The 15,015-nt window shown below is 44.4% G+C and overlaps 2 protein-coding genes across 3 annotated transcripts in view; both read left to right on the top strand.

The window, feature by feature from the left end:
- WRN (WRN RecQ like helicase) overlaps positions 1 to 3,680 on the top strand; it is an 82,091-nt gene extending 78,411 nt beyond the window's left edge. The window contains exons 33-34 of the mRNA XM_056848930.1: positions 2,088 to 2,228; positions 3,558 to 3,680. Of these exons, the coding sequence (XP_056704908.1) occupies positions 2,088 to 2,228; positions 3,558 to 3,680 (264 nt within the window). The remainder of the gene's footprint in view (positions 1 to 2,087; positions 2,229 to 3,557) is intronic.
- A 4,646-nt stretch (positions 3,681 to 8,326) lies between these two features.
- GTF2E2 (general transcription factor IIE subunit 2) overlaps positions 8,327 to 15,015 on the top strand; it is a 42,685-nt gene continuing 35,996 nt past the window's right edge. Inside the window, exons 1-2 of one of the 2 annotated variants that reach the window (XM_056848757.1) lie at positions 8,327 to 8,341; positions 13,968 to 14,134. In XM_056848757.1, the coding sequence (XP_056704735.1) occupies positions 13,972 to 14,134 (163 nt within the window). In that variant the 5' untranslated portion in view covers positions 8,327 to 8,341; positions 13,968 to 13,971. Of the gene's footprint in view, positions 8,342 to 13,511; positions 13,594 to 13,967; positions 14,135 to 15,015 lie in introns of those variants that run through there. The other variant, XM_056848756.1, reaches the window with a different exon arrangement.

The following is a 15,015-nucleotide window of genomic DNA, read 5'->3' as shown; positions in this document are numbered from 1 at the left end:
GCCGGTTTGATTCTTCCTTAAGTGGTAGAGAAAGTCGGCATGTGAAAACCAACTCTTCTTCTTCTTCACTCAGCAGTCTTCCAGCTTGTTCCCCTTGAGGGCCCATCTGTACTTTCAGCTGTTTCACTGCAGCCAACAGGCATGAAGATCTTCTCTTGGAGGAGGAATTCTCATGCTGTTCACTCCTCAATACAGATGTCAGTTAAACAATCAGAACAGGGATTGTGTTGGGTTGCCGCACTGAATGTAGGTTTAGGGCAGGGGTGGGAAACCTTTTTTCCACCAAGGGCCATTTGGATTTTTATAACATCATTCGCGGGCCATCAAAATTATCAACTTAAAAAAGCCGACCGGGCCCCAAGCAGGCAGCTTTCTTGGGCGGTCCTTGCAGCTCCATAGCTAAGGACTCTTCTTCAAGGGGGAAAAAAGGTTCCTTTTCTCAGCAAAACAAACTCACATCCGCCTAGAATAGAGGCTATTCCTGTCTGCGGGAGGGGGCGGATTGCCAGTCTTAGATCCTTCTGAGCTAGAGATCTGCCAGGACCCACGAAGGGCCAGACCAAATGACTTAAAACGGGCCTTAAACGGCCCCCGGGCCTTACGTTCCCCACCCCTGGTTTAGGGCCTTGTCTGGTACTACAAGTCTCTAGCTGTGAGCTCTGAGAAACAAACAGCGATTTCCGGCTTCCTGTGACGTTGAGTCTGCTTGTGGGTGAAGAAATCTGCACTCAGTCCAAGGCAGGATACAGAAACTACAGAGTGAACCCCACTAGATCCTGAGAGCTAGGCAATCAATCTGGGGGAGTTCTGTTTGCAAACCCACCCTTTTGAACTTTGCCCCATCACTAGTGATGGCTGTACTTAACTATTTTTATCTACTATTTAAGGGTTTTTAAATGGGTCTCGTTGAGTATTAACTAGATAAACTTTCAGTCGATTGATCTACCAACTCAAAGTTTGCTGTGTGTATGTGTGAAAAATGAAGGTGGGGCAGTGCAGCAGGAATGCTTGTTTCTGCTGGTTATTGGCCTTGACATTCTTTTATGTATAAACATCATCAATATATCTAATTCTCAGTGTGGCCAAATCTGTGGATACTTAAATCCAAAGATTGGAGCCATGAACAGACATGACAGATATTTCTACAGGCCTTAGAAAGCCCAGGTTTACAGAAATCTGAAATTAAAACAACAACACTAAACTGGGGAATTAACCCACCCACCCCCAATAACAGAAGTAGCTCTTGCAGCAGTAAGATAGAAATGCCACCTGTGGCCATTGCTAGGCAACCACAGCAGTATTGCCAGCTGAAGCCTTGGTTTCTGTCAGTAGAGGGGAGGGCCGTTTCCAGGACTATTTTGGCCTTTAAGGGAGGACTCGTCAGGGCCAAGCCTGGCAGCAGCCACCTTATGAGTCCCTTGGTTGTAATGGAATATTTTAAAGCCAGTGAGGCGTAATGGACAGACTGGAGCGTTGGATTTGGTCTGTGGAGGCCCAGGATCAAATCCTGCTCACCGTGGGCCACCCATGTTCTCTTGGTTTAACCTATCTCATGGGGTTATTATGAGAATAAAATGGGGAGGGGAACGTGGATACCGGCTGAGCTCCTTGGAAGCAGGGTCGAATAAAATTGTAATGATTTTTTTTTTAATCTTCAACATGCATGGCTCCACAGCAGCATCTAGTGGTAGCAATTGGGAACTCCCTTGAAATAGGCTATAAATTCTGACTTTGCTGGTATAGGTAAAAGGTAAAGGTAGTCCCCTGTGCAAGCACCGGGACATTGGGTCATTACTGACCCATGGGGTGACATCACATCCTGACGTTTACTAGGCAGACTTCGTTTATAGGGTGATTTGCCAGTGCCTTCCCCGTTGCTGGTATAGCCGTCATGCTGATAGACATAGTACAGTTGCTTGCAGTACGATGACTCTGTAAGATTTTCAGCTCGTCTGGGACTGGTGTTCTCATTGTATAGACTAGCTTTCAGGAACATGCTCTTCTTGTTTGCCTGCCTAATTCTGATGGCTCAGATTAAATGTTTTTGAAAGTGGAATGTCTCACTCCCCCCTCCCTTCCTTTCAAAGGCAAAGAGCGGCAGCGAAGAGCCATTCCCTAACGCCAAGCAGGAGGCTGAGAGCCATCAGAGCTCTATCAAATTGGCATCCTGGAATCAGCCTTTACTCAACCCTGAGGAGGAAGACCTCTTTACAGATTCCCAGTCACAGGTATGTGTAGGCCATAAATCACCTGTCACAGGAGACGAGATCGATGTTCGAAAGATGTTCATGGGTGAGATTCACAAACCAGATGCTGTTCTAGCTGCAGATTGTGTTTCATCACCTTGTTTTTTTAATTTCATTATATTGCAAATCCTTTCTCGGTCTAATCAAAGATGTTCATGGCCTCAGCTGAGCTTTGGAATGGCATCTGGCTCAGGTGCCATTTTGCTTCCAGCATTATATCTGAGGACATTATGGATGTCTCTTTAAGTTTCTGGGGAAGTGTCTGTTGGGTGGCAAATGAATTTTGGAAAGACGGCCTTCCCAGACCTTTATATGTCAAACATTCGCTGGGTGGCATGCCACATGGGGAGGGGTCGTGGAGAGGGGCTGTGGCTCAGTGGCAGAGCATCTGCTTGGCATGCAGAAGGTCCCAGGTTCAATCCCCAGCATCTCCAGTTAATGGGACTAGGAAAGTAGGTGATGTGAAAGACCTCTGCCTGAGACCCTGGGGAGCCGCTGCCGGTCTGAGTAGACAATACAGACTTTGATGGACCAAGGGTCTGATTCAGTATAAGGCAGCTTCATGTGTACATGTGTACAGGGACTCCTTCAGAGAGATGTCGGTCAGTTTCTGGGATGGTATACGGATAAAGTGTTACACTTGGACTACTTCCTAGGGTCAAACTACACGTTGTAACACATCCATGTGTTGCATTAGCTCAGGGGTTCCCAGCCTTTTTGACCTTGCAGGCACCTTTGCAATTTTGAGAAGGGGTGGTGAGTGTCACCCCAAAGTGGCTGCCACAGGAGGCGAGGCCAAACCCATCATGGCTGCTGCAGGAGGTGGAGCCAAACAGAATGTCTCCCTCCTCACACCTTCTGGGAAGAAGGAAAACCTGAAGGGGGAATGGAGCCAAACACTGACTTGAGGAAAGCCCAGGTGCTTACCAGTCCTCTAGATCCTCCAGCGGAACGCCCTTTCATTTGAATGAGGGCAGCCAAATCATAAACCCTGCCTTACAATGACCCCACCCGCTTTCTAGAAAGCGTGGGAACAGTGGCGCCAGGGGTGCCACATTGGGGAGCCCTGCATTAGCCCAACAACTGTTACTCCACTGAATGGCAAAGTGATAGTTATTAGTTATTGTCAGTTGGTTTGTTTTTAGACTTTGCTGTTAGCCATTTGGAACCCTCTTCTGGAGACAGGTGGCCTAGAAATTTTTATCTACTATTTAGTAAATAAAGTCAGGTTAGTAGGAATCCAAACAGTATGCATGAAAAATGGTTTGTGACTTGAAAGACTGTTATTTGTTTCTCTCTCTCCTTTTTTAGATCTTAAGTCAGCCTTCAAAAAGGAAGCTACCAGAATGGTTTGGAACTTCTCAGGGAACTGTTCCTCATGTTAATACCTCCAAAAAATCTAAGGGAGGAGGAAGCAAAGGTCTCTTTGGCTGAACTTGAAGTTATATATAAAACTTGGAATGAAGGCTTTGGAATTCATTAGACTACTTCATTTAGTCCAACTAAAATGAACTGTGCAATATACTTCATTTGAAAAAATGAAATACTGAGGGGAATTCCTGTGTTGTTTTTTACTCAAAGCAATAACTGGATAGAAGTTCTTAAAAAGACAGCTGCTCATCCTTTAACCTTTTCATATACAAGACTTATCAAGTCCAAGGCTGGAACCCAAGCAGTTAAAGCAGAAGAAAAATAATTGATGCCTTAAGCCAGACCATCTCTTGCTGCAAAATTTATTACTTTCAGTATATCCACAAAGAAATTCCATGTAAATGTGGCAGGGACACTCTCTGAATACACTTCTGAGACGATGCCACGTTACCAGCCAGTTTTCCTCAGCTACACAACAGACATCAGTAGGACCGCTGCAGTATAAAGTGGGCCAATTCCCGTGATACTTATGTGAGTTACTATTTCTTAAGATGTTAGTCATACGGAAAGGTCTGACCCAACAACCACATATTGTAATCACTTTTCTTTCATTATTGTTAATATTTTTTCCTTTAATTTCATTGAATTTTGGCACTGAGTTATAAAATTAAATTTGTTTACAATGAAAATTTGGTGGTATTGTGGATATCAAGGTTTTGTTTATGATTTAGTAGATGAGTCACTTTTCAAAAACTTCCTAACATTAAAAAAAAAACATTCTGAAATAATTACCACCTGGAATAATTCAACCCTGGCTCTTTCCCCAAGCAAAAGCCAATGTATCTGTTCATCCCTACCCAATTTGACCTTTTCTCTGTACCCCATTATTCCCCCAGTAGTTTGTGAATGTAAGAATCTATAGCTCATATCACTGGGGATATGAGAGATCTCCTGGAATTACAAGTGATCTCTAGACTACAAAGATCAGTTCCCCTGGAGGAAATGGCTGCTTTGGGAGGCGGCATTATATCCTGTTGAGGTCCCTCTCAAGGCTGTACTTCCAAATCTCCAAGAATTGGCAACTCGTGTGTGGGCAGCTAGAATTTACTACCACATAATGTAGAGGTGGTCACTAGTTTAGAAAGCTTTAACATGGAGTTAAGCAAATTCATAGAAGATGTGAATTTGGTATCACACCAAAGCAAAGAATTCATAGCTTGGTAGGAAAGTATGGAATTTTGCCGTAAAAATCAATTTATATTTTTTCATGGTGGCTTGTAACACAAGTCTATTTTGGTAATCGCCCTTATTTTTGACTTGGGAAGAGTTCACAATGAAATGTCACAAACTCAGATGCTGAGGAATGTTTAAGAACATTCTAATTACTTGCTAGATTTTGTTTAAAATTCCAAGCACACTGGGCATTTGAACGCTTATGTGTAGGTAATAATAGTTAAATTCAGACCAGCCATTGTGGGCTGCTTTGTCATTGTATGTATAAGAATGAAATATTATTTATTAAAACATTTATATCCCGCCTTTCCTCTTGGTTCAAGGCGGCTTTCAGTAATGAGAATGTGTGCATATAAAGTGCATGGGAATGTACGCAGAAGGAATTGCACACACAAAAGCACATAGGCAAATTCATACAGGAGGGGCTGTGGCTCAGAGGTAGAGCATCTGCTTGGCACACAGGAGGTCCTAGGTTCAGTCCCTAGCATCTCCAGTTAAAGGAACTAGGCAAGTAGGTGATATGAAAGACCTCTACCTGAAACTCTGGAGAGCTGCTGCTGGTCTGAGTAGACCATACTGACTTTGATGGACCAAGATCTGATTCAGTATAAGGCAGTTTCATGTGTTTATTTGTTCTTGTCATGCATATTTGCCAACTAGCATGGCCAGATGTTTGTTTGTTTTTTACATTTTCCAAAGGACAGTCCTCTTTTTTGAGGAAATGTCTGAGTTCTGCTTTTGCCCATTAAAATTGGGTTTGGGTGTTTTTATTTTGCAGCCTAAACTTTTTGTAAAAGTTTTAGTGACAGGCTGTTGCTCATGATCTGAACTCTGCCAGAGGGGTGGGGCACTATGGTGACTTGTATTTCTGTTTAAAAAATGACAGTAATTGTGTAAACTTGCACCTGTGAAGCATAAGCAAATCTTGTGCAAACTTCGTGCCTTGCCATTTTTTGGTCAGACATAGATAGCCAACTCCTATTGCCAATTTTTCAAAAGGACAGTGTTTTGTTGCCAACCTCCAGGTGGAGCCTGGAGATGTCCCAAAATTATGACTGATCTCCAAACTAGAGATCAGTTCCCTGGAGGAAATGGCAGCTTTGGAGAGAAGACCCTGTGGCACTGAATCATAGAGTTGTATTTTTTCACACAACGCATAGTTAAATTGTGGAACTCCCTGCCCCAGGATGTGGTGATTCTCCTCTGATACTAGAGAGAATAGGTATGCAGCATGACTAGTATCCATTCTAACTAATAGCCATGAATACCCCTCTCCTCCATGAATATGTCCACTCCCCTCTTAAAGCCCTCCAAGCTGGCAGCCATCATGGCGGTGGAACACAGGCAGTATGGTGCTGCTGCACTCGTCTTGTTTGTGGCTTTCTGGAGGCACCTGTTTGGCCACTGTGTGAACAGACTGCTGGACTTGATGGGCCTTGGTCTGATCCAGCAGGGCCTTTCTTATGTTCTTATGAAGGGGCCATACAGGCCATCTAGTCCAACCCCCCAGTTTAATGCAGGATCAGCTTAGAGCATCCCTGACAATTACATCCCCGCTGAGCTCCCCCCCCCCCATTTTAAATGCCACCTTGTCTAAGTACTGCCCCAAACCTCCAGGAATTTCTGAAGCTATACTATGTATGGGTGTGAAAGCTGGACATTGAAGAAAGCTGATAGGAAGAAAGTCGATTCCTTTGAAATGTGGCGTTGGAGGAGAGTGTTACGGATATCCTGGTCTGCCTCCCTGCCCCCGCCCCCCAAGAAAACCAAATCAGTGGGTTATAGATCAAATCAAGCCTGAACTGACCCTAGAAGCTAAAATGACTAAACTGAGGCTATCGTATTTTGGTCACATTATGAGAAGACCAGAGTCACTGGAAAAGACAGTCATGCTAGGAAAAGTTGAGGGCAGCAGGAAAAGAAGAAGACCCAACAAGAGATGGATTGACTCAATCAAGGAAGCCATGGCCCTCAATTTGCAAGATCTGAGCAAGGCTGTCAAAGACAGGACATCTTGGAGGACATTGATTCATAGGGTCGTTGTGAGTCTGAAGTGTCTCGACGGCACTTAACTAGGGCTGCCAGGTCCCTCTTTGCCACCGGCGGGAGGTTTTTTGGGCGGAGCCGGAGATGGGAGGGGCTTGGGGAGGGGAGGGATTTCAATGCCATAGAGTCCAATTGCCAAAGCAGCCATTTTCTCCAGGTGGACTGATCTCTATTGGCTGGAGATCAGTTGTAATAGCAGGAGATCTCCAGCTAGTACCTGGAGGTTTGGAAAACAGCACAGGAACAGTATAGTACAAAATGACAACAACTATATTGTGTTTAAACATGCAAAAACAAGCAAGGGGGAATACACACAACTAGCACTTAAAACAAATATATACAAAATATACAATCAATGTTCGATGCAGTCTCAATGCAATATAGTTTTCTTAATATATTTGTAGGAATTCTCATTAAAAAAGTCCATCAGGTACATGTATGAATAATCATTGGATCTTCATAATAGAAGGTGTAGATGGGGGACGGCCGTTTCAAGGATATTTCTTCAGCCCCACTTGGCTACACTTGGGAGTATCCTATGGGAACCAGTGAACTGACTATAGGTTGCATGATACTTTATTACTTTGGAAACTTGAATAGAATTGGGGCTGAAGAAATATCCTTGAAACGGCCGTCCCCCATCTACACCTTCTATTAAGATCCAGTGATTATTCATACATGTACCTGATGGACTTTTTTAATGAGAATTCCTACAAATATATTAAGGAAACTATATTGCATTGAGACTGCATCGAACATTGATTGTATATTTTGTATATATTTGTTATAAGTGCTACTTGTGTGTATTCCCACTTGCTTGTTTTTGCATGTTTAAACACAATACAGTTGTTGTCATTTTGTACTATACTGTTCCTGTGCTGTTTTCCAAAAATTGCGGTATTGGCACGGAAGTGCTTTGATTTTGGGTTAGTACCTGGAGGTTGGCAACCCTACACTTAACCCCCCCCACACACACACAGAGAGTTGGCAACCCTAGGTAACACTTAAAGGGTGGAATGTTTTAAAACAATCATTATTTAATAGTGAAGGCTCAAGTTGTGCCCCCTTTATGTCTGCGCTTCTGGGAGCCACTGGGGATCACAGCCCGCCGCTCCCTAAGATCGCTGAAGTGGTTCTGAGGGGCGGGGAGGGAATGGAAGGGGGGCGGGGAGAAAGAGCCAGCGTTTCGCTTTGCGCATGCTCCCTTCCGACCCTTCCCGCAGTCGCCGTGGCAACAGCGAGCCCGCACTTCCGCGTTCTTGTTTCAAAACACTGCGCGCGACGGTGACGCGAAATCGCCTCGACGCGCGACGGACAAGATGGGGAGCGCGGTGGACGCTCGGCGGTAGGAGCCTGAGCCAATAGGGAAGCAGGAGCCTCGGGGCTCCGTTGGCGGCGCTTCCCCCCCGCGCCCCTCGCCGTTGGGGGTGGCCCCCGTGCGCGAGGTGAGTGAGCAGGTGCGCGCGCAGCCCCGGGCGGGGGTCGTCGTGGGAGGGGGTCGTCGCTGCGTCGGGGGAGGCAGGCGCGAGGAAGCGGCTCCCTCCGTCCCCCAGGGGGTCTTGGGTCAAACTCTCCAGCTCGGCCGTTTCAGACGGGCCACCACCGACACCCCCGTCTCCCCTCAGACGTGGTTCCTTCGTTTTTTAAAAAAATATTTTTTATTGTTTTTCAAACTAATTCACATTCAATTGTATCATTCCATTCACATAGTATTTAATATAATCAATTTCTATTTTATCACTAGAAAGATATATATACACACACACACACACACACACATATATATATAAATACACACACACACACACATATATATATATATATATATATATATACACACACACACACACATATATATATATAAAATATATATATAGTTGACTTCCCCTCTCCCCTCCTCTATCCATTTAATATCCTTGTTTCTCTCTTTGTATTTTAAGTCTAATTCATAATAATAACCCACATTTATCATTATCTTAAAGTCTAATCTATAACTTTGATATCTTAATTGCTTCAAACAATTTGAATTAGATCAAAACATATCCCTTAACATTTCCCAAATTAAGTTCATTTACACAGTATGTCGTCCATCCCTCCCATTCTCCCACAAATTCCGTGTTGTCCTTTTGATTTATTAATGCCGTAAGTTTTGCCATTTCAGCCAGTTCCATCATTTTATCTATCCAGGCAGTCTTATCTGGTATCTCAGATGTTTTCCATTTCATTGCATAGACCAAGACGTGGTTCCTTCGTGGTGTAAAAACAGCCCGTAGGGAAGCTGTGGCTCAGCAGACAGAGCATCTGCTTGGCATGCGGAAGGTCCCAGGTTCAATCCCCGGCATCTCCAGTTCAAGGGACTAGGCAAGGAGGTGATGTGAAAGACCTTTGCCTGAGAGCCATGGGGAGAGGCTGTGGCTCAGTGGTAGAGTATCCACTTGGCATGCGGAAGGTCATGAACACATGAAGCTGCCTTATACTGAATCAGACCCTTGTTCCATCCAAGTCAGTATTGTCTACTCTGACCGGCAGCGACTGTCCAGGGTCTCAGGCAGAGGTCTTTCACATCACCTACTTGCCTAGTCCCTTTAACTGGAGATGCCGGGGATTGAACCTGGGACCTTGGCTCAGTAGTAGAGCATCTGCTTGGCATGCAGAAGGTCCCAGGTTCAATCCCCGGCATCTCCACTTAAAGGGACTAGGCAAGTAAGGGATGTGAAAGACCCCTGCCTGAGACCCTGGAGAGCCGCTGCTGGTCTGAGTAGACAATACTGACTTTGATGGACCAAGGGTCTGATTCAGTAGAAGGCAGCTTCATGAGTGGGGAATGGGAGGAGGGGTGGAGAAGTCTGAGCACATTAATAAGAAATCACCAATGTTATCTATAGTCAAAACTTGTTGGCATATGACTTGTTGGCATATTGACTTGCCCACTGGAGACACCCCTATCTTCATGCAGATGTTCCACAGGTGGTTGAGAAGATACTGACTTACCCAAGGCTGCTTTACTAGAGACACCCCTATCTTCATGCAGATGTTCCACAGTATTTCAGATAATTTTTAAAAAATTATCGCTACTTTTAAAATGTGGTATAAAACACTTGCTGTCAAACTCTGAGCACATTAATAAGGAAACTGTGGGAAGGCTGTGTTTGGTATGCCGCTAGTGGTGCGTTAAAACGTGTTGACAGTGTTTACAGAAATCCTGAAAGGTAGACCAATATCATTGCCTTAGAAAGGGGTGGTGGTTGAGAAGATATTGACTTGCCCACTGGAGGCCCCCCTATCTTCATGCACATGTTCCACAATTTTTCAGATAATTTAAAAATAACTTCATCACTATTGTTAAAATGTGATATAAAGCACTTGCTGTCAAATTCTGAGCACATTAATAAGGAAGCACTCGGAAGGAACTGCAGTTCTGAAGAAGGAGATGAGGTCAAGTAGGGAGCTCTGAAAGGGGGCAGCTCGTTGCTCAAACCACAGTTCTTAGGGTACTTTGGGGGAGGACTGTGTTTGAAGGATTGGAATGCCACTAAAGGTAAAGGTCCCCTGTGCAAGCACCGTGTCATTCCTGACCCATGGGTTGATGTCACATCCCGACGTTTACTTTGTTGTATGGGGTGGTTTGCCAGTGCCTTCCCCAGTCATCTTCCCTTTACTCCCAGCAATCTGGGTACTCATTTGACCGACCTCGGAAGGATAGAAGGCTGAGTCAACCTTGAGCCGGCTACCTGAAACCGACTTCCGTCGGGATTGAACTCTGGTCGTGAGCAGAGCTTTTGACTGCAGTACTGCAGCTTAACACTCTGCACCACGAGGCTTCTTGGTATGCCACTAGTAGTGCATTAAAACTTGTTGGCATATGATCAGCAGCGTTTACAGCAATCCTGTAAGGTAGTCCAAAATCATTACCTTAGAAAGGGGCAGTGGTTGAGAAGATATTGACTTGCCCAAGGCTGCTTCACTGGAGACACCCCTATCTTCATGCAGATGTTCCACAATATTTCAGATAATTTAAAAATAACGACATGACTAATTTTACAATGCAGTATAAAACACTTGCTGTCAAACAGTTCCTCCCTGCCATAAACTCAGCATCTTGTATGCCCTAAATAAAGGAAAGAAAGGGGTGAATAAAAACTTTCATAGATGATGGGGAGAAAAAGGGAAAGATGAAAGAGAGGGAGGAAAACAAAACCAAAAAGGGAAAAGGCTGATATCCAATCAGTTATGAATAAGTATTAGTATCAGATTTAATAAAGCAGATTTAATAAAGTCCTCCTAAATGGCACTGAATTTCATTCTGGCATCCGTCTATTCGCAGCTAACTTGTGAATTTAGATAGCTGGGTTTCTGGCGGGTGCATGGACCACATGGTGACTTGCTTGCCTGGTGCGAAGGTTGCGGACATTACCCATCATATAGGTAGTCTGGTAGATAGTGCTGGGGAAGTGCCAGTGGTTGTGGTGCATGTTGGCACCAACGACGTGGGGAAATGTAGTCCGGAGGTCTTGGAATCCAAATTTAGGTTGCTAGGCAGGAGACTAAAAGCCAGGACCTCCAAGGTAGCTTTCTCAGAAATGCTACCTGTTCTATGTGCAGGACCAGCTAGGCATGCACAGTTGGTGAGTCTCAATTTAGTGGATGAGACGGTGGTGCAGGGAAGAGGGCTTTAGATTTGTAAGGAACTGGGCAACATTTTGGGACAAGCCGGGCCTATACAAAAGGATGTTCAAGTATATTAGGAGTAGGAAACCAGCTAGGGAAGTGGTTGGACCATTGGATGACAATGGGAGTAAAGGAACTCTAAGGGAGGATAAAGCGATTGCTGAAAGACTAAATGAATTCTTCTCATCTGTCTTCACTGTTGAAGATACAGGGCAGATTCTTTCTCCTGAACAGAGATTTTGGAGAGGGGAAAATGAGGAACTGAGGCAAATAGTGGTAACAAGGCAGGAAGTCCTAGAACGTCTAGACAAACTGCCAACTAACAAGTCACAGGGACCAGACGGTATTCATCCTAGAGTTCTTCAAGAACTCAAATGGGAAATTGCTGAACTTCTAACAAAGATATGTAATATGTCCCTTCGATCAGCCTCTGTACCAGAGGACTGGAGAATGGCCAATGTAACATCCATTTATAAAAAATGTTCCCTGGGGGACCCAGGAAATTACAGGCCAGTTAGCTTAACGTCTGTTCTGGGTAAATTGGTGGAAAGCATTATTAAAGATAGAATTGTCAAGCATATAGAAGGGCAAAGTCTGCTGGGCAAAACCCAACATGGCTTCTGTAAGGGTAGGTCCTGTCTCACTAACCTATTAGAGTTTTTTGAAAGCATCAATAAGCATGTGGACAGGAATGGGCCTGTGGATATTGCGTATTTGGATTTCCAAAAAGCTTTTGACAAAGTCCCCCACCAAAGACTGCTAAGCAAACTTCATAGTCACGGGATAAGAGGACAAGTCCTCTTATGGATTAAGAGCTGGCTGAAAAATAGGAAGCAGAGAGTAGGATTCAATGGTCAGTTCTCAAAATGGCGGGATGTGAGCTGTGGGGTGCCTCAGGGACCTGTGTTGGGACCGGTGCTTTTCAACCTGTTCATCAATGACCTGGAGTTGGGGTTAAACAGTGAAGTAGCCAAGTTTGCAGATGACACCAAATTATTTAGGGTGGTTAAAACAAAATCGGACTGTGAAGATCTCCAGAAGGATCTCTGCATACTGGAAGAATGGGCATTAAAATGGCAAATGAGATTCAATGTGAGTAAGTGTAAAGTGATCCATGTTGGGGCAAAAAATCCCAACTTCACATATATACTGATGGGATCTGTGCTGGCAGTGACAGACCAAGAAGGGGATTTTGGGGTGGTAGTGGATAGCTCAATGAAGATGTCAACCTAGTGTGCTGCTGCTGTAAAAAAGGCAAATTCCATGCTGGCCATAATTAGATGAGGAATAGAGAATAAAACTGCTGATATCATACTGCCCTTGAGAAGGTGCAGAAAAGAGCAACCAAAATGATTAGGGGACTAGAGCAACTGTCGTATGGGAAGCGGTTAAAACGCTTAGGGCTGTTTAGCTTGGAAAGAAGGTGGCTGAGGGGAGACATGATAGAGGTCTATAAAATTATGCACAGTTTGGAGAGAGTGGACAGGGAGAAGTTTTTCTCCCTCTCCCATAATACTAGAACATGGGGTCATCTGCTAAAGCTGGAGGGTGAGAGATTCAAAACAGATAAAAGGAAGTATTTTTTCACACAACACATAGTTAAATGGTGGAACTCCCTGCCCCAGGATGTGGTGATGGCTGCCAGCTTGGAGGGCTTTAAGAGGGGAGTGGACATATTCATGGAGGAGAGGGGTATTCATGGCTATTAGTTAGAATGGATACTAGTCATGCTGCATACCTATTCTCTCTAGTATCAGAGGAGCATGCCTATTATTTTGGGTGTGGTGGAACACAGGCAGGATAATGCTGCTGCACTCGTCTTGTTTGTGGCTTCCTAGAGGCACCTGGTTGGCCACTGTGTAAACAGACTGCTGGACTTGATGGGCCTTGGTCTGATCCAGCAGGGCCTTTCTTATGTTCTTATGTTATGTTGTGATGTTCACTTTATTTCCCTATGGGACTGTGAACTCTTCCAAGCTGGGATACCTACCCTGCTGTTTTATGTGAGCATCCTGGAATGAAATGGAGGGTGAGTCAAAAGTTACTGACTGCCAAGGCTCCAAGATTTATTTCTTAAATATGTAAGCAAGTCAGAGGCTATCAGTTTTGGATAAATGCTCTTGTAAGGCACCTAGTGCTTCTTAACTTTCAAGTTAGTCTTGCTTCAAATTCAATTTTGAGCAGACACGGGCAGCCCATTGAAAACAGCAAAGCTGCACCACCAAAAAAGGTGGCACAACCCTGCTGCCGCTCGAAGGACAAACAGGAAGCTGCCCAAGGGCAGCTCCTCCCCCGGGTATGCTCCAGGAATGCCTCCCCTATTCCAGCGCGGCTGTTGTCTTCCAGGATTTTCAAGCAGTATTTTGGCCTGTTAATATAAAATGCTTTTTTCTCTCTCAACAGAATTATGGATCCCAACTTGTTAAGAGAACGAGAACTTTTCAAGAAACGAGCACTCTGCACTCCTGCTGTGGAAAAGCGCCCAGCACCGTCTTCTGATTCTTCCTCGTCTAAAAAGAAGAAATCCAAGGTAGAACAGGGTGGATCATCAGGCTCAAAACAAAATGCAGGTTTGTGGGGGAACAAAATTTTGTTTTAAATTTTTGAGCATGTACTCTTCTATGTTTTCCCCTTCATATGTGACTTCCTAAGAACACTATTCTAAGGTCTTTTTCTTGTACCGACACAACCTTAAGCTGATATGGACTGAAAGTTCATTTTTCCATTTTAAAATGACTCTTGTGGAGGTGTTACGCGACTGAAATTTCAGTCCGGCTTCTACAAGGTGTAGCAACATCTTCAAATTTCCTTGTAGCACATTGGTGGTTGGGCAGCTGCTGTGGTTCACTTTTGATACTTTTCTGGTTTACGCCTATACAGTGAATATGCTGTATTGAGAGACATAATATTATGGAGAAAGGCAAGATACAAGTGCTGTAAAATAAGTTAAAGTAAATGTTGAGAGCTGATTTATATATATTTGATACAGAGATGGAGTAGGTCTGTTGTGGGCATAAGATCAGCCTCTCTGTAACCTGACACGGCCAAGTCAAGGACCTAAGAGTGTGAACTGGGAAGTCTGCAATTCAAATGTAACCGGCCATAAACTGCAGTCACCTTATGCGAGCCACTGTCTTAGAATCATAGAGTTGGAAGGGACCACCAGGGTCGTCATTTAGTCCAACCTCCTGCACAATGCAGGAAATTCCAAACTACCTCCCCCCACCACACCCCCAGTGACCCCTACTCCATGTCTTGCAATACCCCATTCTCCCTCATCCCCACTTTCAATATTGGGATTATAAACACTAGCCTATTTTAACAAGCCTGCTGTAAGGAAAAAGTACGTGAAATGCTTTGAACATCCCAACATGAGGTATTCTAGCAGTGGGCAAAACTGCTATTTCACAGCCTCTTGTGCTAGGATTCCTGCCATAACGCAGCCTATCTG

This window comes from Euleptes europaea, chromosome 4 (genome assembly GCF_029931775.1).
Source record: "Euleptes europaea isolate rEulEur1 chromosome 4, rEulEur1.hap1, whole genome shotgun sequence".
Classification (NCBI taxonomy): domain Eukaryota; kingdom Metazoa; phylum Chordata; class Lepidosauria; order Squamata; family Sphaerodactylidae; genus Euleptes; species Euleptes europaea.
Note: the sequence above shows the minus strand (reverse complement) of the source record. Positions and strands in the feature narration are given on the sequence as shown.